The sequence below is a fragment of the Cyrtonyx montezumae genome, unplaced genomic scaffold (assembly GCF_038088225.1).
Source record: "Cyrtonyx montezumae isolate F1298 unplaced genomic scaffold, pur_monq_1.0 scaffold_0, whole genome shotgun sequence".
Lineage (NCBI taxonomy): Eukaryota > Metazoa > Chordata > Aves > Galliformes > Odontophoridae > Cyrtonyx > Cyrtonyx montezumae.
Window position 1 is genome coordinate 36,010,849 of NW_027071824.1, and position 21,757 is coordinate 36,032,605.

Genomic DNA, 21,757 nt, shown 5'->3' on the forward strand with positions numbered 1-21,757 from the left:
GCACAGCTTTTCATGCATGATGATTCCTATTAGCAATTCCTCTAACCTGACATAGTCTATGCTCACACTTAAAGTGAAGCATGTGTCAAACCAGCCTGCAAAGTCAAGGCGGTCGGTACTCATCTGTTTGGTATTGCATGTGTGCTTGCTTTCCTTACCATAGTAGGAATTGTTTAATCTGACTTTTCGGTTCCTTTATTTACACATAATTTGGGTTTTAGAAGATGCTGTGGGATGTTTGGACGTCAAAGACTAATTGAACCCAAACTGGTGAAAATACAGAAGTTACATGCCTGTATCAAAGGAAGTCAGAATTTAAGGATTAAAAGGTCCCTGATGCCTCATTCCCTGGCACAGGCACAGTGTTTCCTTGGATCTGCTATAAAGTTTACTTAAAGTTGAGGTAATTTAAGGTAAAAAACAGTCAGCTTGTTGCCAGTGCTTCAGGTGGCAATGTAACAAAGAGGTCAGTGCATCTATGCTGAGACATTTGCACAGAGAAGCATTTACATTCAGGGCAGAAGCTGTAGGAACAGCGGGGGGGAAGACTGCGGTGCCAAGGCTCAGCATGGGTGTGCTTGCTTCTGTGGCTGCAGCCCCTTCCAGGACTCCTCAGTTTCCCTTCTTTCTGCAAATGGTCTTTTACACGGCCTGCTCTGTATTGCCGAGCACTTTTGCCTTTCAGAATGTTTGCCCTTACCACCTCCCCTCTCTTTCCTTGCTGTGGGAAGGCAATCCACTTAACAGAGGCTGCTGCCTGTAAGCTGCTGTGTGATTACTGTGTTTAGTCCTTCACTAGCAGCATGTGTTGATGGCTCGGAGTAATAGAGCAGGTAGGTGTGCTGCAAGAAGCATATGGGTGTCAGAAGTGTGAGAAGGAAAATAACATCTATTGTGGGAGGAAAAGGAATTTATTGGGTGAGTTCATAGGCTTATTTTTTCTTGTGTTGTATCTGAAGAACTTGCCTTTCAGTAAATGTAGTGCTAAGTTAATGAGTGAGGGAAATGATCAAACTTAATAATTTCCTAACATATCTGGGACTGGAGGAGAGAAAATAACAACTTTCCTACAGGTTGCCCTTTTCAAAATTCTGTATGGGTGTAGACCAAAGAAAAGTGAACAGCAAATAGAAAATGCAGAGAGTGTTACCCTCAATAGTTCTGATTTGAAAGAAGCAAACTTGCAAGAATGTAGCAATTCTGCCTTATAATTCAGAGACCTGTTATCAAAGGATCAAAATGTGGGCAGTTTTAACAGGTTAAATTACTTATACTGATCATCAGGTAGCATGACTCATGCTTACAGGCAGTATATACAGAAGAAAAAACAATATCTGAATGCCACCCTTTTATTGTATGTTTGTGTTATGGAACACAAATATGAGTTTTATCTGCCTCCTCTAAATTTCTAGCAGTTTCTTAACAAATCTGTCAAACACAGAAGCTGTAATACATTATACACGAGTTGTCTATACATTTTGGGGATAATGAGGCTCTGGGAAGAAAGTCAAGTGCTTTGTGTTCAGTTCTTTTTTATGAAATTGTCTTACTGGTGACCTTGAGCATGTCACATCCCTTCTTGCTACCTGCATTCACCCAGCCATAACAAGGAAGTAATAACATTATTTGGGAAAAACTTTATTAGCTTCTAACATTAAAGAAGTACTCAATACAATGCTTTCTTCTTAAGACGAGGGATACAACTGCATTCATGGTGCAGAATCTCCTCCACTTTGCTATAAGTTTTAAATATACATTTCTCATTTCCTTGATCTCATACCTTTATTGTCCTGTAGAGAGTTCTGGTGCCAAAATAAACTTGCCTGTCTGGATATCAAGGCGTAGCTCTGTTTTCATAATATGCTGCATCTAGAACAATCTTTTGCTTTAGTTTTCCTTTATCCAGGACTTTGACTAAATCTGTATTTAATTTGTTCTTGAAATTTAAGTAGCCAAGATATATTTTAAAATATGACTTAAAATAACCACATATGCAAATGGAGAACAGCATGTTTCTTTGCACTCTGTTGAGATGTGTTTAATTATAAATATGCAGAAGTCTTATAACCATTTGTTAACTGACAAAGTTCAAAGTAGACTTGTCCTGAGACCTTTGCTTCACTTTCAGGGCCATCATGACCTGAACTTGAATAATAACTCTTTAACATGTGGATCTCTCTTTCTCATATGTCTTGTCTAATTAATTAATTTATTTTAATGAGGGAAATTGCTTTACAACTGCACTTCTCCCTCAGTTCACATTTTGATCAAAATACTTGAACTAAAATCAGCCCCGGTGGGTCTGTTAGAGTTCATAAAAACAGCTAATGCTTCACCCCATTGATATATATAAACACATGTCTGTTCTTCAACTATTGTTGAAATAAAAAAACTTGTTTGTTTTTATACGTGTAAACTTGCACAATAAAAGGCAACATATCCTTAGTTACCTTTCTGATAATATATAGGGGAAATATGGAAGTTTTAAATAGAATTAATTTGTACTTTCCTAAAATACAGAAGTAGAAGTGGTTATAGAGTGTTGCTGCTAAAGAGTGCCAGGGGAAACTTTGGCTTGTTGATTTTGTTTGCCCCGTCATGATGAAATGACTAGAGAAGTGATATGTCTGATATGTAGTGTAACAAACCATATCCTTCTTTTCCTATTGCAGAGATGTCTAGCTGTCTCTGTATCATAAAAGAGAGCAAGCGTGGGTGGGTATGGGGAAAGGATAGGGCAAACTCTATAAGATTTCCTCTTATCCTGAAGATTCTGCTAGATGCTCTGGGCAGCATTAGGAAAAGATGCACTTAAGTAGTACATAGGAATTACTATTTATTGAATTCCTTCCTTTTAAAACTTTTCTGCTGTCAACTGCTTTGATCACTAACCTCTGATTTCCTTTTTTTCCTGTAACTGCTTTACATTCAGTGGCACTAGAGAATGTGATGAGATTCATCTGATTGACTTTTCATTATCATATGCTCTAGATTTGGGCTGTGAGAGAAAGAGTGGACTCTATCTCATAACTTCTCAAAACAGATGTGCCCCACAAACCCTAGCAGGCAAATCATTCTCCTTAATCAGAAGGATCCCCCAAATCCTTTTGAGTAACCTCTACATCAAAATGACATGAATTTGGATGATGTGTTTGGGATTTTTAGTACAATGTTAAGTGTACCGAAGTTAGAGAAATGTTAAAACAGGGGTTGATGTCTGGTTTTAGCAATTTTAAATATATATATAAAAGGAACATATCTATTTTGCAGATTTTGCAACATTTCCTTCATACACACTACCTAGGTATATTTGCATAAGTTTTGGTGCTGCCTTGTGTTGTGTTGTCTCTCTGATTTGAAGGAAAAACAAGAAAAACCAGACCAGAGAAATAACAGTGGTGTAGCCCTAACAAACTTAATCCTTGTGCTGGCTGAGTTTCAAGTTTTCCACTGAATATGTATAGGGGCTACAACAGTAATATATTCATGGATTTCTGGTCCCTAGGGGACCATTGAGATCATTTAGTTTGAGTCAATATATAATGTGGCTGTCTTTAAATGAATTTCTGAGTGAATTGAAGCGTATCTTTTAAAGAGGCACTCCTTGCTGGAAAGTCTACCACCAGCCTCAGAATTTTCTAACTTTGTAGTATCTTTTCATATTTCTTCCAGGTTAAACATCCAGCCACAGTCTAATATTAATTAACTTTCCAATTATAAAGAAAACATCACCTTTATTATTAACCTTACCTTTTGCAGGGATGAAAGTGAGGTGTATTTACTTTTTTCTCTAGATGTACAAATGGGTTCATTCTGAAGAGTTTCATGAAACTCTTCAGAAACCCAACATAATTTTAAATAAGGTTATTTTAGTAACATACTTCAAGCTGTGGCTGCCCGGACAGGTAAATCAGAACATCTCAGAGGACAGTGGGATGTGACACAGGGCAGCAATGAATGGCTGCCAAGGAGCAGGGGAGAGATAGGCAGCTCTTAAGCCAGCTTCACCGCCAAAGGCAATGTAATCATACTTGTGGGTAGTGGGACCAAGGCTGCTCTTCTGTCCACCAGAAATAACTTCTTTCCTTTCATGATTGTTTTTGTCAAGAATGAAATTCATTTTCTGGATGTAAGTCTCATATCTTACAAATTACTTTACTTATGAGAACAAACATTTCAACATTTTCACATTCAACCCTTTTAAGCTGTTTTAAATTATCCAGATAATGTTTCATGGTCCAAGTTCACAGTTTGCAAGTAGGTTGAAGGAAGTCCAATTTAAGTTTGGGACATTTTTTTACTGAATGAAAAATGAAGATGAATGTTTCTGCAAATCTTTTTTCTACAACTATGAAGTTTTCTTAAATAGCTGTTGAGAGAGAGTTGATTCTCTTCAATAATAACTGAACACACGAGCAAGTTTAAGTTTTTTAATATTCTGAGTTTACTGAGCTATCCTTTGAGGGCTTTTAAAATTTTTTTTAAGTCCTACATATTTGTTGTATCTCTGTTGGATGTCTCTTCTAACTTTAAACTGGCAAATTCAATATTAAATTTTCCTGTTTCCCAGTTTTGAGGATCCTTCTTATTTTTCTAGCTTGAAAGAGGGAAACTAATATTCTCCATCATTGGGAATCTTTATTCACAGAAGCATTAATCCAAGAGAACTCGAATGAGACATCCAGAGCTTAATTCTTTTCACATTTCTGTCCACTGCAAAGGTTGTACTCTGCTGTTCTATGAGACCTATGGAAGGAATTCAATGGAGCAGAGTAGTTTGCCTCGATATGCCCTGTTTGCCGAAGACAGTATTGTACAGTCTGTACCAGAACATCCCAAGAAAGAAAATGTATTCTGTCTCAGCAATTCTTTTGGAGATGTCTACCTATTTCAGGTAACAGAATACATATGTAACTTTTTAATTATTTCCATTATAGATTGTGTCTGTGAATATGCACTTGCATGTATGTGATTATGTATACATATATATATATATACGGTCTTATCTGTGATTTAAAAATAATACTACAGTTACATAATTACAGTATACTGTTATTGATGTGTGTGATACAACTTCAAGTATGTGATATCATACCTGTTGACTCAGTCAGTTACAGTTCAGAAATAAAGAGAACATAGATCACAGATATACAAGAAAATTCTGGTTCTTCATTATTACAGAAAATCAGATGTCTTAGCAAATGCTTTCACATCTATAAGCATTCTGCCTTTCCGGAATGATGACCTCAGCCCTAAATCTGCTGGCCTCAGAGAATGTCTCAGTTGAGTGAAGCATTGAAAAAAAGGTTAAAAATAGTTCTTGGCTGCTTAACTGCAGCATTGGAAATATTAATAAAGAGCAGTATTAGGTGGAACCGCCTGCATAAAAACATGTTGATTCACAGGCACACTTGTAAACATCTCTGGAGACACTTTGTGCACACTTTGTGTTCTCTTTACCTTGCTGTGCCGTGCTACACTAATTTGGCATTTTTAAAGTAAGCAAACGCCTCTCCTTAGATTTTACTTTTAAAATCATCCCTGTTGCTATGTTACCTTCACAAGAGGAGGTTTAGTTTTGAAATCTGTCAACTTTCACCTTAATTAATTGGAGGGCTAAAGAATGTAAGTCACACCTTGCCCACTGCTCATGGGCCTCTGCTGTGGCCCCAGAGACCTTTGACCTAGAAGGTCTAAGAAGCAGAAGCTGAAGGTTGATTACAAGTCATGACAGTGTGGAAAAAGCTCCTTTATTTGTGTAGTTTTAAAGGTAAAAACTTACTTGAGAAGTTTTGAGAAAAAAATGCTTCAGGTCTCAGGGAACCCATCAAAACAGTTCATGTCCTAGAGCTAAAGATTCATTTAGGTTTTTTTTTCTCCAGGTCATAATGTTGCACCATTTGTTGTTCCACAGGCAACAAGTCAAACAGATCTTGAAAACTGGGTTACTGCTATTCATTCAGCCTGTGCTTCCCTCTTTGCAAAGAAGCTTGGGAAGGAGGACACAGTTCGGCTACTGAAAAATCAAACTAAGAGTCTCTTCCAGAAGATTGATATGGACAGCAAAATGAAAAAGATGGCAGAGTTGCAGCTTTCGATTGTTAGTGATCCAAAAAGCAGGAAGGCGATAGAGAATCAGGTACTGGAAATAGTGTAACTTATTTCTGCTATTAAGTATTATAGCTGGAGAATGTTTATCATAATTTCTTGCTTTGCACTCTGACTGTTAATGCTTTGTAGGCCTGAAAGCAATTGTCTTGGAGATAGCTGGCATGATATGGTAGTCATAATTATTGCCAGGTTTCTACAGAAAGCTGGAGCAGCTCAGGATGTAGACCAGCACTCAAAGCTGATGATCAGATTGCTCTGTTTTATGAGCACAAAGCTATTTCTTTCCTCTTCTGGAAAAAATGTAATTAATTTTCACTGCTTTGTTTTATTATACACTTAGATATTATTAACATCTAGCTGTTATATAGCATACCACAGGATCTACTGTACGTTCTGTGAATAATTTATTATTGAACTGCAGGAAAGATTTGAGTAGGCACATAACAGTGCATTTCTGCACCTTAAGATGTGATATGATGTATGGATAAAATTGGAAGAAGGTCTAAGGCAGACAAAACCATGTGCTTCAGCTGAAATTTAACCATTACTAAAAGTCCAGGATTGTCTAGGCTTCTTAAAAATCCAAATAGGAGTTCAAATAGGAGAACTAGAAGTCAAGACCAGAGTTTATCTTGGATAGAAAAGCACTTCCATGAGTACCTCTCTGGAGAATTATTCCCTTATCCGTCAAAGAAAGAGGGACCATTAGTCACTAGCAGCACTTCTTGAAATGTTTTCTAGTTTAATTCTAAGAATTTTTTGTCTAAGTATAAGCTCGGACCCATCAGTGTTTAGCTTGGGAGATCTAATGTCCTACAGCCAAGATTTTTACACTTGGCAGGACAGTCAGTATGTTTGCATCCATAGTTGCATCTAGGCTAACTTTGTTTCACTGCAGCAGGAATTGGTCTGAATCATCTGTTGCTTTTTCCTGCTAGTAGCTTCTTAATGCCTAATGCGTTATTTTGATCGTATTTTCTTATTATGGTGGTAGGAATACCTGAATCTTAGCTATAGCAGCAGCTTAGTGCTGAAGAAACTTAACCACTATGGTTTGTTTCTAAAATGAAAACTGGAGTAACTCTCCACACACTTGCTGAAATTTTGTTTTCATAGTCTGCATGTGCCTTGGTATTTCAGTCAAGCCATGCTTAAGAATAATAGTCGTAACAGAGTGATGAATAGCTAGAACTGTTCTTTAGGTAAAATGGTCCCCTTATTGTCTATGCATTCATGCATAGATATAAAGCCTCTCTCTGCTGCTAGTTTTCAACAAATGAACCAGGAATCACTTCAATGACACCTGATGGAATTACATCTTGAGAGGTTGATGTATTGCCCTTGCCCACAGCTGAGTAGGCAACAACTGGCAAATGATTTGCTCACTGATGTCCTCAGTATCTTGGAAAAGGCTTTGCTTCTCACAGCCTTTATGTGTACTGTACTTGTCTAGTAGTTCAGCCAAATAGGCTTGTGGATTGAAGTCACTATTTCTTTTATTAGGCCATTAACAACAGACATCTACTAATTTTAGTTCCTTGACTGTTATTCAAGAGCCCTGCCTCCTCAGCCAGAGTAGCTATTTCTCCAGCATTATTTTAAGCTTCACATTATGGCCTCTTGGGTAGCAATCAATGTTTATTTCCTTTGATCCTATACGGAATAATTACATTACTTCAGTTAGGGGAACACCTTTAGTTTCATGAACTTGATGCTTATTTACAGTTGTTATTATACTGATTTGAACTTGACAAAGGGTAGAGTGACTGGTACTGATGTCATTATCAAGCTCTTTGTACTACACTTTAGTCTGAAGCTATATGAGTAGAGTTTAAAAAGGTTTGTGTACAGATTTGTGGTGCAGGTTTTTATAAGCTTTTGGAGTGATCAGATGTTCATACTTTCTATGTCACATTATTTCATGGTCCAGAGCCTAGTGGAGTGAATGGAGGATGAGCTAGGCATCCTTTTTATTGCTGTAGGTTTTGAGACAGAAAAACATACAGATTTCTAGAGATTCTCTAGTGCTTAGTATGGCCTATCATACACAATACACTGAAGAAAAATATTTATATACACACTGACTCACTAGATACTGATACTGGTAGTTTATTTAGAGTCAGGTGAACTTTACTAGTGATAATCTCTTCATTTCTGCTAATTAGATATTCTGTCCTTGAACAGCTGCCATTGTTATCCAGTTCTGATCCTGGAAGGAGTTGGATTCTGCTATAGCTAAAATACATCACTAGGGTTGCAGAAGATTTATTCCTGCTAATCTTCTGTCTATTAATTTCTCAAAACATTGACTGAGGGCGAACTAGTGAGACAAAGTGAAATGAATCATCTGCAAACAGTAAATTCACAGTGAGCCTTTTCTTCAGTCTTAAACCCTTTGATCTCTGTAAAATTTCTCCTTACAAGTGCTTTAAGTTTTGTCAGCAAGATCGCTTCAGAGAAAAGTCAGTAGGCAACTGGGTTTCCTAATCTTTTGATTTAATGTTTCAGAGTTTGGTTTCTGAAAACAAAAACAAAAACAAAAAACAACCCTCAATATTAAGTAGTAAGTAAGCACTCTAAATATACTTAACTAAACTAACAATTCTGAAATATTCCAAGGTGAAACATTTACATATATGTTGCTCAGTTGTTTTGTATTGGAGTTGTTCATTTATCTTTTGTACTCTTTTAGGCATGAGTAATGTAAATACTTGGACTTGTATTCTCTATGTTTGGTGGTGTTTTCAATCATGTATGGATTGACTGAAGTATATTGTGTACATCCTGTTCCAGATTACTTTACTAGTGATATGTTCTAGGAAGTCAAAGGAAATGCTGCAGTTGACTGAAGAGGGTTCACAGTTTTTTAATTTCTTTTTTTTAATTTATATATCTATATATATAAAAGATGAGGCACATTTATTTTCACTGGGGAAATATCTTGGAAATGGTGATTTCTAAATCTTTTATCTCTTTCCTTCCTTTTCCCCAGAAAAACAACCACCCAACCACAACTTCCTATTTTCTTTTGTATTTATATTGATTTAAAATGAATGCTTCTCTGCTGAAGATTTAATAAATCACAAGACTTTACAAGCATGCAACATCTTCTCTTGTTTCACAGTTACCATCACTTGAAAGGCAATTACAGTAAGGAAATCTGGGCTTCTTAAATTGCTGTATGTACTTAAATGTACATACACGTTTTTTTTTGGTGTGCAGCAAGTTGACTGGAAATGATCCTTCTTTTTAAATGTGATGGATTTGCTGGTTAGAGTTTGATAAAGCCAGTGTTGAACAGTAGTGCAAACAAAAAGTTAGAATGAGAAGGTTGGTTTTATAGATAAATGACCATTTTAGAGACTTTATGCTATCAAACAGACCAAGAAATGTCTTCAGATCAGGGATTTCCTCTGTCCAGGTTTACTGGTCAGTAATAATAATAATAATAATGGACTTACTATCAGCATAGGAGAAAATAACAGCCCTTCGTATAGCTATCAGCACAGTTGAGCAATTTAGAAGAGATAGAAGAGAGCAGTATGTGTACAGCAACTGTCTTTCCAATAGGGCTCTGGTCATTATGCTGAAAATCCCAACTGTGCAGATACTACCTATGGCCATGTGTGTTTATATTAATGTGTGCAATAGATACCGTGTTTGGTGGTGCTGGTTTGTTTTCCCCAGTGTGTAACATAATAAGACAAAAAGTAATAAGTTAAAAAATCCCACAGTACTGTGCACGATTTCAAAGCCTACAGAGTCTATCTGTAAAAAATGTTTACTTTCTTAGCTGTTTAGTTTGGTAGACGTATTCACAGCATTTTCTGTGAAAAGTGTCTTGTCTAACTGCCACTGAAGTTAGTAAAAGGGATTCATGGCATTTATTTGGAGCTCTTTTAACAAAACATTGCACATTAATTCAAAACTGGAGCTGCCTTTGCCTGCAGAACTGTTTTTAATGGGATGGAAAATAAGCCTCACAGTGAGGACACCACAGCTCTGGGTGTATTTCTTTGTGTACTTTGTACATAAGCCTTTTCTATTGTTTCATTTTAGTAATATGAATAATGGTTGCTTGAAAGCTTCTGGACTTCTCTCTTCAAATTGTTATATATTGGCATAATAATGTGTTATTATTAGTATACGAATGTTTTCCAAGCTATTTGGAGTTTTCTGATGTGATTTGTATTTTCTGTGCGCATGAGACTTATTTATCTGGTAGGTTATAGGTGGAAGTTTTACTTTCAAACATTGAAATGATGAGGCATTTATGAGAAGGACAAGACACGTGCTTGGAGATGGTTTTTATGTAAGTTTTCATATGCACCCTGCAACCACAAGGAGTTTGTGTTACCATATAAAGCAAAATAAGGGGATCAGTAAGGTGATACTCTGTTTTCTCTGAATCATCATTAAATACGTTATTACTTTTTCTCCTTTTCCTTTGGTGTTCTTTTGCCTTTCACCTCATAACTTCATTACATTTTGTTTAAAACATACCTGGCTATTTCTCTTTTCTCTCACTAGCATGTACAGGGAGACAACTTGTGTTGTTTTAAGGATTTTACTTTCCAGCCTCCCTTCAGAAGACCAAATTGCATGTCTTCATTTTTCTACAAAGTAACTTATGAAATACTGTCCAACATTAGGTGAAAACTCACAGTAACCGTCCTGAAATAGAATATTTTCAGGGAACTTTAGTAACACTTGCCAGTTTCTCTAGATAGAAATTCTAGAAATTCTAGTTTATTTGTAATATCCAGTGATATTTCTTTCTTCCACACTCCTCTAAACTATATATATATATATAATATAAAAATATATATATTATATTTTTATATTATAATATAAACTATATATATATATATAATATAAATTTGTTATAACAGATCTTCAATTTGGCTAATCTTTGAACACTATTAGTAAAATCCTTCCCTTTTGCTAGTCACTAAAGAATGAAGAGAATAAGGAGCCAAAGGAGTAAAGGAAGTTCATCTCCATTCTCTTCACTGCTGTAATTGTTGTTCTGTAGATGGGTGAAATTCATCTTTGTTTTAGGAATATTTAATATAAAATAATGAGTAAACTATTAGCAATGTGGAATTGCATAGTAGTGGTTGTGGGATGAAGCTGTTGCAGGGGTGTGTGCAGGAAGGGCATATCTTCTGGTTTGTGGGACGGGGCAGCTGGATAATAATATTTGTCAGCTTTCTGAGTTACATCCCTGGTTATAGACATGCACGTACATACGTTGCTCTGAAAGACTGTATTTACAAAAGCTTATTATGTTACCAACTCATGAAAGTGCAGAGAAAATGAACAGAGATATATATAAGTAGGTTGTGCTGAAAGTAATGCCTTCTATTTATTTCCATGGAAACTACAATAGATACAAAAAGCACAATAGCACTATATGATAGAGCACTTTCTGAGCTACAAAACACTATTTTTCAGTGTAGTCACCAACATTAGATGTGCATTTTCACCAGTGATTATCAAGAGCCTGCATGCCGTTGGTGACCCACTGTCACCACTGCTGAAATGCACCATTCATTGCCTCACTGTGCTCACATCGTCTGGTTAGTCTCCATCAGTGTTCAGCAGTCATCGATGTGTGTCAGTGGGTGCAGTGTTTTCCGCATGGAGGAATTCAGTGACATACCTTTGCTTCATACACACTTCCATGTCAGATGCCATTTTGTCAGATTTTGTCATGACAACAAAATGGAACAAAATGGAATGGGAAATTGGTGGGAGGGTTGAGCCTCTACTGCCCTACCGCCAACATCTGCCTCATGGGCCAACATAATAAAAAATAAATTACTGTCCTCATATTCCAAGGAATTTTCTAAACTGTTTCTTAAATCAGTATGCAGAAAGAAAAATAAAGGTTTTTGCTGATTGCGCATCATTGCTCTTTTGCTCTGTTATGTTCCATTTATTTATTTGTTCTTAAAGCAATTACAGTATACCTGTAGTGTCCTTTAAAGTAACAAAATTTCTGAGAGAGTTGTATTTTTATTTCTCCAAGTTCGCTTTAGGAAGTAATGACAATAAAATTATTTTCCCTGTCCCAAGATGCTTAGTGACTCATGTATCCAGATGGGTGCAATATGAATTGTGTCTGAGAATTGGGGACTGGAATGCAAAGAGTTTGGTGTTGTTTGTAATGTGGTTAAAAAGCTGATCATATAAAACAGCAGCAGAAGTTTCTTTTAAATCCAGAGTTACATCATTTTGCAGAGACGTTTCAATTTAGGCAAAAGATGTTGATGTGTGGGGGAAAATTCTGAATTTCTTATTGTTGTAGATAGTTGTGTCACGAGGAGCTGATATTTTTGGTGACATAACTGTTACTAAATCAAATCCATTTTAAAGAGTTTCTCACTGGGAGAGCATCTTCCTCTTTATGCATCTTTACTTTTGTGCTACCTTAAATAAGTGCAAAGTGGAAAAATGATGTTTTGTTATTAGCTGAGCTTCAAGAGGCTTCTTCCTTCTCGCCTTCCTCTCATTCCTTGAAGTATCCTTACTCTGAGTTGATATGGTGTCATTTTTGGCACTGGTTTCAGCCAGTTCATGGTTTTGTTATATTGAGCTCTGTTACTTTGTAGAGAATATGTATTTGAAAAAGAGACAATCCTTCCTTCCACCCCCAAAGGATGCTGTTAGTACTGTAAGGTAGGATGGGCAAAGAGCCAGACTGTTAAGTTCCTCTACTAGCAAAGCCTTAGCTGTTTTTTTTCTTTCACAGGCAGGCTCCGGTGGAGGTTCTGTTAGGTACATCACCTACAGGGATGGCTGCATAGCAGATAAGAATTGTCCTTCCCTGTTAACCATTTGTAATCTCCAGAGCAGTACTGAATGGATCCCCACTTCATGTTCTGGAAACCCCTGGTCTGTGTGATCTGCTCTGAATATATTTATTTCCTGGCTTTCCCAAGCTCCCAATTTAGAGTTTACCTAGAAACCGACCTAGTGAGGATACTGAATATGCAGAGATTCATTTTCTAGCACCTTCCTTGAACTCATCTGTTTGCATAATTTGTAATGTAATTAATTTACAATTGTCTCTTAGAGTCTTAATAGATTTTTCACTAACCTGGAGAAGAATTGTCTGTTTATAGTCTGAAAAAAAGATCATTACTGCTAAATTACTGCCAAAAGTACCATATTGTGTATTAACTCTTAAGATCTCATTCCTGATATATGTCTCTGTTACCAAAAGTAGCCCTTTTACTTAGTACTCACAGCATTGTCCCTGAATCAGACGTCCTGGCTTTAACTAAAATCACAAATGGCCCTAACTCTTTGGGCTTCCTGCATTTTACTCTTTTCTACCTCTCTGCCATAGTCTCTTTCTTCTCTCTACTTTACAGGAATCCTATTAGTCTGAATAGTTTTATTTGGGTGGTCCCTCCTTGTATTTCTGCCATTATCCTTCATGCTGACACAAAACTCAGATATCCTTGCCTCACATTCGCTTGTACTGAAAATGGCAGCCTGCCTTTTTTCGTTTCCCCTCTTTTTAATGGTTTTCCTAGAAATTCACTAAGAGGTGTTAAAATTGTGATTGAAACTAGGAGAGAGAGATAAGAGCTCTGGATGCCCTTGATACTCAAGCTTGCAGTGCAGGCAAGCAGCAATAACTGAATGGGTCACACAGGGTGTGATTTCTTGTATGCTTGTTTGTTTTGGCATGCCTCCCTTCAGGCGGTATCTCTTATCTCTTTGTGGACTCTCTTCTTGCTGCTGTTAGCCTTTGTCACCCATTCCTACTCTCTCTGCTGTCTGCTGCATTTGCTTTTTCCTGTTTGCTTTAGAACACATTTCTGTATTGTCTGTGCAGGATGAAGCTAAGTCCTTGAGCTGTCTTTGGGCAGTCCTCTCACATGGGTCAGAGATTTGCCTCGCACAAAAGCAGAATGATGATTGTGGCATCTAGTCTGCAGGCTGTAAATTAACTTATAGTCCAGGTTATGCTGCACTTTGAAGTTGTTGCTTTTTTATTTGTGAGCTTCCCCCATCTAGCCCTCAAGAATATAAATCTTTCAGAAGAATTATCATAGTTTAAAAGGCTTAGACAAATAGCAGCTGGTATTGGTTCGTGGTCTCCAATTGTTTCCAGACATCCCTGGTTTTGATAAGACCACAAGACAACCTCAGAAATTCCCTTCCTACAGCTTTTGCTAATGCCATTAAATGTAACATCATGATTACCGATGCTTTTGGAGCTGATTAGCTAGCATCCTGAATGTCTGATAAACACTTTAATTAAATTATTTCTTTGGAACATCCTTGTGTTGTACCTCACTCCTCCTTCTTAGACTATTTTAAAATGCAGCTCAGTTGAAATGAGTAATAAGGATCCTGAAGAAAGCCTCAGAAACTCAAGAAAATTTTGTTCATCTAGTGTTCAACGGGAATAGGATGCTCCAGTCCAGCAGCACCCAGAAAAAGCCTTGCCTCTATTCTTGAGGTGCTGACTCTGTGTGTATGAAGATGTCATTCCATGGGGAAAGACTTCTCCTAAATTTGTAGCTTCAACCATGCGGGCAACCATGTTCTCATTCTAATTGGATGAATAGCTAGTCACAAAGCTACATACAGTTTACCTGATATTTTTATGGTATTTATCAGCTTGTTTTCTGAGTCATAAAACTGCTTGTTCCAACACTGATTAATATAAATTTAAGATGATAATTTTCTTTACAGCCAGTGACAGGCAAGGTGTGTCAGTGAAAGGTATGAAGGCAATATGTATGTTAGAGAAAATGTGATAATCTTTCTCCAGAACCCTAAACCACCTATTTAACAACAAACTTACCGTGATCTGAACTGACATTTGAAGAAAAGCATTGTCAGGGGATTTTAACAACCTTCAGTTAATGTACATGATGTTATTGTACATTAACTTAATCTAGATGTCTTTTCTATCTTCTCATGTGTGAATATGTCTACTGTATTAAACACAGCTGCATTCTTATTTGTACTATTTATCAATATTAATGTATATTGTACACTGTGGGGCAGATATGAGCTGCAACTACCTGTCTGTAAACTAAGAAAATTAAAAGCAAAATCTGAATTTACTGTAGTATTTAAGTATCTGTGTTTGTGTAGATGAGTGTGTGTCTATGCAAAAGTACTTCTGTCATATGAATCTTGATTCAGAACTTTACTCATCTAGTATATATTATTCAAATTAGATTTAGTTATCTGACGCATCTGCATCTATGTTAAATATATTTAAAAATTTTACAAGAGTATGAGTACATTCTTACTCGTGGTCCAGTAATTTGTGTATATATATAACTTCTGCATTATGGCTGAGCATAAACATATCTTAAATTATTAGTAAAATGAAGAACTGTACATGCTTACTGTTGCCTGTTTACAGATAGAGAGGCCATAGGAAGATGGTAAAGCATGAGCAGATCCTATTGGGGTAGCTATTTCATTTAGTGTAGTGAATTAGTGTAGCTATGCATTCTCACTTTCAGCCAGGCAACTATACAATCTAAACTCATAAAAATGAAAGAAACTAAACTAATCTCCAAAAAGAAATAAGGAGGGAAAAAAAAAAAAGCCTTCATGAACCACGAAGTTATGTTTTTATGTAACTGCTTTTGTGGCTATCAAACTACCCGAAGTTCATGGTATGTTCATCTTGTCAGTATGCATTTAAGACCACCAGCTTTGTTTTATTTCAAGTCATCTTTTGGGTTGATGTAACACAATATGACTGAATGTGTTTTGGCAGGGAATAACTAATCTAATCCATATAGCACCAGATGAAAGTAATTTACTGTGGGTTTGTGGAAGAGCTCAAATTTTCAGTGCAGCCCACAAGACATTTTTTCCCCTTTTAATTGTCCCTTTTTATATCTAAACAGATCCAGCAATGGGAACAGAACCTGGAAAAATTTAATATGGACCTTTTCCGGATGCGATGTTACCTAGCCAGTTTGCAAGGTGGGGAGCTCCCGAACCCAAAGAGCCTTTTGGCTGCTGCCAGTCGTCCTTCAAAATTGGCACTGGGAAGGCTCGGCATTTTCTCTGTGTCATCCTTCCATGCACTGGTAAGGACAAATGTACTTTTCGTGGGTGTGTCACACAAAGCCATCATTACTATTGTACTTACATGTGGAATTGTGCTAGGATAAATAATAGTTGCACCCCCATGCGTTGTTCAGATGGTCTTGCTCTCTTTCTGCCTCTTCCTTAGCCACAACAAATGTTTTTCCAAAGAGGCAGGCTTTGAACCCATGAGGATATGGCCATTACATTTTTTGGTCTCTGAGGACTCTGGAATTGGCCACTTTTGACCCATATCTAAAGAAATAAAAGTAGACGTAAAACGAGTAATAGTATTGAAATCCTGTCACTGCAGTTTTGACACTTCTGAGTTTGTAGTCTCAAGTGTATAGGACCTAAATCACTAGTTGTTAAAAGAGTGATTCTGATCTGTGTTGAGCTGATCTTTTATGGAGGTCCCAGAAGATCCTCCAAGTTTTTCATTTTTAGAAGCAATATCCTCCTGAAAGGAAAGTATTTTTAGAATAGATAGAAACTGGGGTCAATCCAAAATTGCAAGTAACTTTTAAAAACAATGGCTTGTGTTTGCAAAGAAGAATGAGGAAGCTCCTCAGCTGCTGTAAGCTGTTGACACCTTGTTGGCTTCAAATAAACTATGACAATGGCATTTACAGGACAGAGAGACTGGTTTCTGCAAAGAGATATAGAGCATGTTTACTGTACGAGAAGTCAGACTGAATAGTAGCTTTGAAAGACCTAAAAGAGAATGTGTTCTTCTCAGCCATTATTTTTATCTGTGCATTGTGTGTCATTGCTTGTTAATAACACAACATTACAGCACTTTTAACTCCTATATTTGCCAACTTTAAGTCTTTCTTCCTCTAGCACTTTTATATCTGGGTCATAGATTATCATTCTTTTTCAGAGTCTTTTCATTAACTTCTTTTGTTGTACAGAGCAACATTTTCCAGTTGCTTCCCTCCTATGACCTTCTAATTTTGCCTTATGAAAAAAGATTATGCTGTCACACCACTTGAATACCGAAAGAAGCATTGTGGTGTATTGCATTGAGATAAACTGAAGAAACTTTCATTTGGTGTCTCGGGTTGAAATAACCATCAGTATTTTGCTCTTATGAAAGTGCTGCAAAGAAATCCTCTCTGTGTTTAAATAGATCTGCTCCAGGGATGAAGCTGCTCTCAGAAAGCGTACCCTGTCTCTGTCTCAAAGAGTCCGAAATAAAAAGGGTTTGTTTTCTTCACTAAAAGGACTGGACACACTGGCAAGAAAAGGAAAGGAAAAGCGACCTTCCATAACACAGGTAAATCTTATTTGCTGAGGATTTAGGATACTGGAAGCAGAGAAGGGCTTGTTTCTCCTGGAGCTTATCCTGCTGATTGCTGTCAGTGCTTGGGGAAGCAGACATCTCTCCATCAGACTTGCCTTTGCAATTTCAGTAGATGTTACAGACTTGTAATGAGAGCATCACTTGTGAAGAGACATTGGCATATGTCTGGTTTTGGATTCCTTTGTGTTAAATGATGTTGATGAATGAGAAATTTTGACCCTGTGGGTTAGTTTATTCACAGTACAAAATCATCTCTTTTGAATTTGAAAACTCATCTTTTGGTCATCTTGCAAATTGTTTTGAAGTAGGTTTTCTTTGGAGAGAGCCTATACACAAGTCCGTAATTCAGTGTTGTGCCGGCACCTATCTGAAACTCTGAAGTACTGTTGCAATTTGATACAGAGTAACATTGGTGAATCTTCAAGGAAAAAAAGGAGAGACTGATCCAAAGATAGCAGCCTTTGGCATTGACTCTCACAGGAGGTATACAAAGTAAACCTATCTGTATTTGTATTGCAGTAGTCCCAGAGCTGATGAAACAGATTTAATAATGCAAAATAACACATCAGGATTTTCTGGACTGGTTGTTTATATTTTTAATAGGTAAATATTTATCTGTGTGTTGCATTCGGATGAAACTTCTTTGGGAGACTGTTTGACATTTTTTGCATATCAGTCGAGACTTGTTACGTGGAGACACTGAATAAGAATAAAGGCTTAAATCCCTCTTGTGAAAGAGGGAACCAATGAAGAGATTTTCTCCAGGTGGTCCTTTTCATATACTTTTCAGTGTTCTCTGTGACAGGTGAGGCTGATCTGTGAATTCTACATCTCTATTTCTTTATTAATAACAGGCCTGAGGGAAGGGTTGCTGTGCCCATTACCTTCATTTCCAGCTGGGCTGATACCTCTCACTGCCTTAACTGCATGATACATCCTCCTGTACACTTTATAGCCTGTGAATGGGATTCTGTGGAGCTCAGGGACAGGCAATCTGATTTCCATGACAAGGCAAGGAGGCTCCTGCTGCCCTCCTAGTTCTTTTCTGAGAACAGTGGAGAGTCCTGAGCACAGGCAGAGCTGTCCCCAGAGCATCCTCACCCTCTTTGTTCCAAAACTTGCAACCAGCTGGCCCCCAAAAGTGTTCATTTTCATCCAAGAACTCAGATTCTTCTATTTATTTGATTTTTTTTTTATTAAAGAACCTACAATAAAATTAAGGAAATGTAAATCCTGAGTGTTGCGTATAATAACACTGTACTATGACTCATACCCATAAAAGTGAAGAATTTTTAAAAGCATGAATTAAAAACTGACCCTTGAACCTGGAAAGTGGCTGAAAAGGGAGTCGTGTCACTGCTCAGACTAGTGTATATGCACGTAAATGTAAATCAGAATAGGCCTAGGGCTGTCTTTCTTGTCAGTTTTTCAACCTGCAGGGAAACTGTGTTAGGCAGAAAAGTCAAGGTTGGTTCTCTCCTTATTGTGCTCCGACATCTGTTTCAAAAAATAGTTTAACAATTTCTTGTACTCATGGATTTAATTAAAGTTCATTTGACTAGAGCTAGTATGGTTTTATCTACAGTATTCTAGCCTCAAAATTAGATGGTATGTTCTTGAACATTGTTGCATCAGACAAGTTTTTAATTATATCTTATTTTTATGTTGTTAATAATATTTTGAAAAGTATAGTGCAGAGCTTCTATTCCAGGAGGTTTTTGTAAACATCAGTGTAGTGATTCAGTCATTTAGAAACCAGTTAATAAAACTGAACTGTAGCAGATGGGGGATGTCTAGGCTCACATTATCCTCAGTTTCTTAAATGCTTATCTGCTTTTCTTCAGTCTAAATGATAAACTATTTTGAGAGATCATAAACAATAAAATGCTTTGACTACATCTGTGGGTGAGACAAGAAAGAGGAAGTTCAAAGGTAGTGCCTGTTATACACATTGTCAGAAACTGCATTTCATGTGAAACTTTAGAGAAGAGTTTATCATTGTCTTGGATTTCTGAAAAGTTTTTTCAAGGACGGAAAAAAAAATTAAAAAAGGGCAGATACAAGTCAAATGGGATTGTACTGATTTGATGATTCCAGGAGACAGAAAGTGCAATTTATATTTGTACTTTGAGACAACAATGTTAGTACCTGCAAATCTCAAGATCTTATGTAAACTGTATAGATCTGTCATTATGTTTATGCAACTCTTATCACAAAAATATCTGATTGTATCTATAGCTATTGTTTTTATATTTAACTTCATGAATAGTCCTAACTTCTTTGTGAGCCACTACTAACTACTTACTAGCTTCTCCATAGAAACTACTACTTTCAACATGTATGGGAAACACAGGTTGCAGTTACTGCTTTCATCACTTCCAAAGTAGGGCAATAGTCAGCTCTTTTCATTCCTTGCTAGTGCTGTGCTGTTCTAGCTAAAGTTTTATTGCTATCCAATGTGTCGGGCTAACTGTTCAGGTAGATGAGCTGAAAAACAGTGGGGATGAAATTTTCCAAAACTGCAATATTAACTTGAAATTGTTCCTTTAAATCATTGTGTGATTTATAGCTGTACCTAATGATATAGCTAAGGGTGAAACTGGGACTTGCAGAGGAGTGCTTGATTTGATGGTTATTGATAAATAGTAGATAGGAAAAAGCAAGTATATGGATGTATACATATACTTGCTTTTTCCTATCTACTATTTTATACATGTTTAAATATGTGTGTACATATATTCTGAAAGAAAAAAAATGACTTAATTTTTTTTTATAGAGGGAGAATTCCTATTTCCTTAATGCTACCTCCCATCAGAATAAAGCAATCAGAAGTGCAAAACAATCCCTGGTCTGAGAGTCAGATATATTCATCTAGTGGGTTTTTATTTTTATTTTTTTCATTATTCAAAGAATTTGCCTAATACACATGAGCAATTAAGTTTTTAATTTGTTTAACCTATTTATTTATCTGCATTATTTTTTATAGATTTTTGACTCCACTGGAGGACATGGATTTGCTGGTGTCCAGAATTCAGCCAACTCTGCTGAGGTAAGAGATGCCTTAATCTATTTGGCACCGTCTTATTTTTAAATTCCCAAATATATTTCCTGAATATGTAAACATGTTATGAGGGTGGTTCAGAAACCCCACCAAGGTTTATAAAAGTACAGTCAGTGTTAGACGGCTCACTTTCAGCTTTTCAACATGCATGGTAGCATTTAACAAGTGAAAAAGAAACCTAGAAACTTCTTTACAGCACTGGTCCTTACTGGTAGATGCTGTCTGTAAGATGGTGTCTCAGACAGACTTTGAACTGAGTTTGTTTGAAAATTGAAAATTTCACCTTTGTATCATTGCCAGTCCTAAGCTGTATTTTTCCCTTTGTCTAGTTCAACAGAACCTGTATGCTTTGAGTGTTAAGACAAATTAAATCTAATTTAACCCCAATGGGCAGAGAAGTGGCTTAATGTATATGGCCCAGGACATCAGTCACAATTCCTTTCAGTTCCTGCAGCCTCACTGGGAACAGCATCACTATTCACTGGCTGGAAGCAGAGCAGGACACTCTCAAGTCCATAATCATACACATGCAGGAGCACTTCATGTTGTCTAACAGTTGGAAAGCTTATACAGACAGATTCTTCTTCCCTTGGTAGGCTTGCACAGATAAGCTCCAAGTAAAGGATTAAATATTAAGCACAGAGTTTTTGGACTTTGTGTATAGAATTGCAATACATGCCAGATGAAAAAGGGGATTGGCCTTCCCAGCTATTCTCTATCCCTATTCTTCTTTTACTTTATGGAACAGATATATTCTTTAATGTAGTTTAAGGCTTAGGAGAAGACTTAAAAAAAAATAAATAGAAGAAAGCATCACAGTGTTATTTCCTTAAAGCTGAATAAGTGTACCAGGTCTTATACAAAAAGTCAAAATCTGCTTTTAGAATAAAATCTTGATTTTGAAAATGATTAAATATAGTGAATAATTATAATGCATTTCATGGCAAAGTTTTGGACAAAGTTCAAAGTTTTTCATAGATTTTTCTATTATTGGATTTTTGGGATACTGTTATGTGCTACATGGTTTCTTTTCCCATTGAGGGTATTCATGTAATGGCTAGGTAATAAAGAAATGCGTAATGATGTGAAAGTTATATCACTGAGAAGTCTCTCCAACTGACAGCTTCCAGTCCTGTAATGCTGGGTTTTGTTTTCCGTTTTTTTTTTGTTTGTTTGTTTGTTTTGTTTTTTTCCCC

The 21,757-nt window shown here is 36.7% G+C and overlaps 1 protein-coding gene across 1 annotated transcript in view; it reads left to right on the plus strand.

The window, feature by feature from the left end:
- Positions 1-21,757, plus strand: part of TIAM2 (TIAM Rac1 associated GEF 2) — an 86,072-nt gene that overhangs the window by 8,417 nt on the left and 55,898 nt on the right. The window contains exons 4-8 of the mRNA XM_065732449.1: positions 4,722-4,894; positions 5,915-6,139; positions 16,011-16,196; positions 17,327-17,473; positions 20,487-20,549. Coding sequence (XP_065588521.1) covers positions 4,722-4,894; positions 5,915-6,139; positions 16,011-16,196; positions 17,327-17,473; positions 20,487-20,549 — 794 coding nt within the window. The remainder of the gene's footprint in view (positions 1-4,721; positions 4,895-5,914; positions 6,140-16,010; positions 16,197-17,326; positions 17,474-20,486; positions 20,550-21,757) is intronic.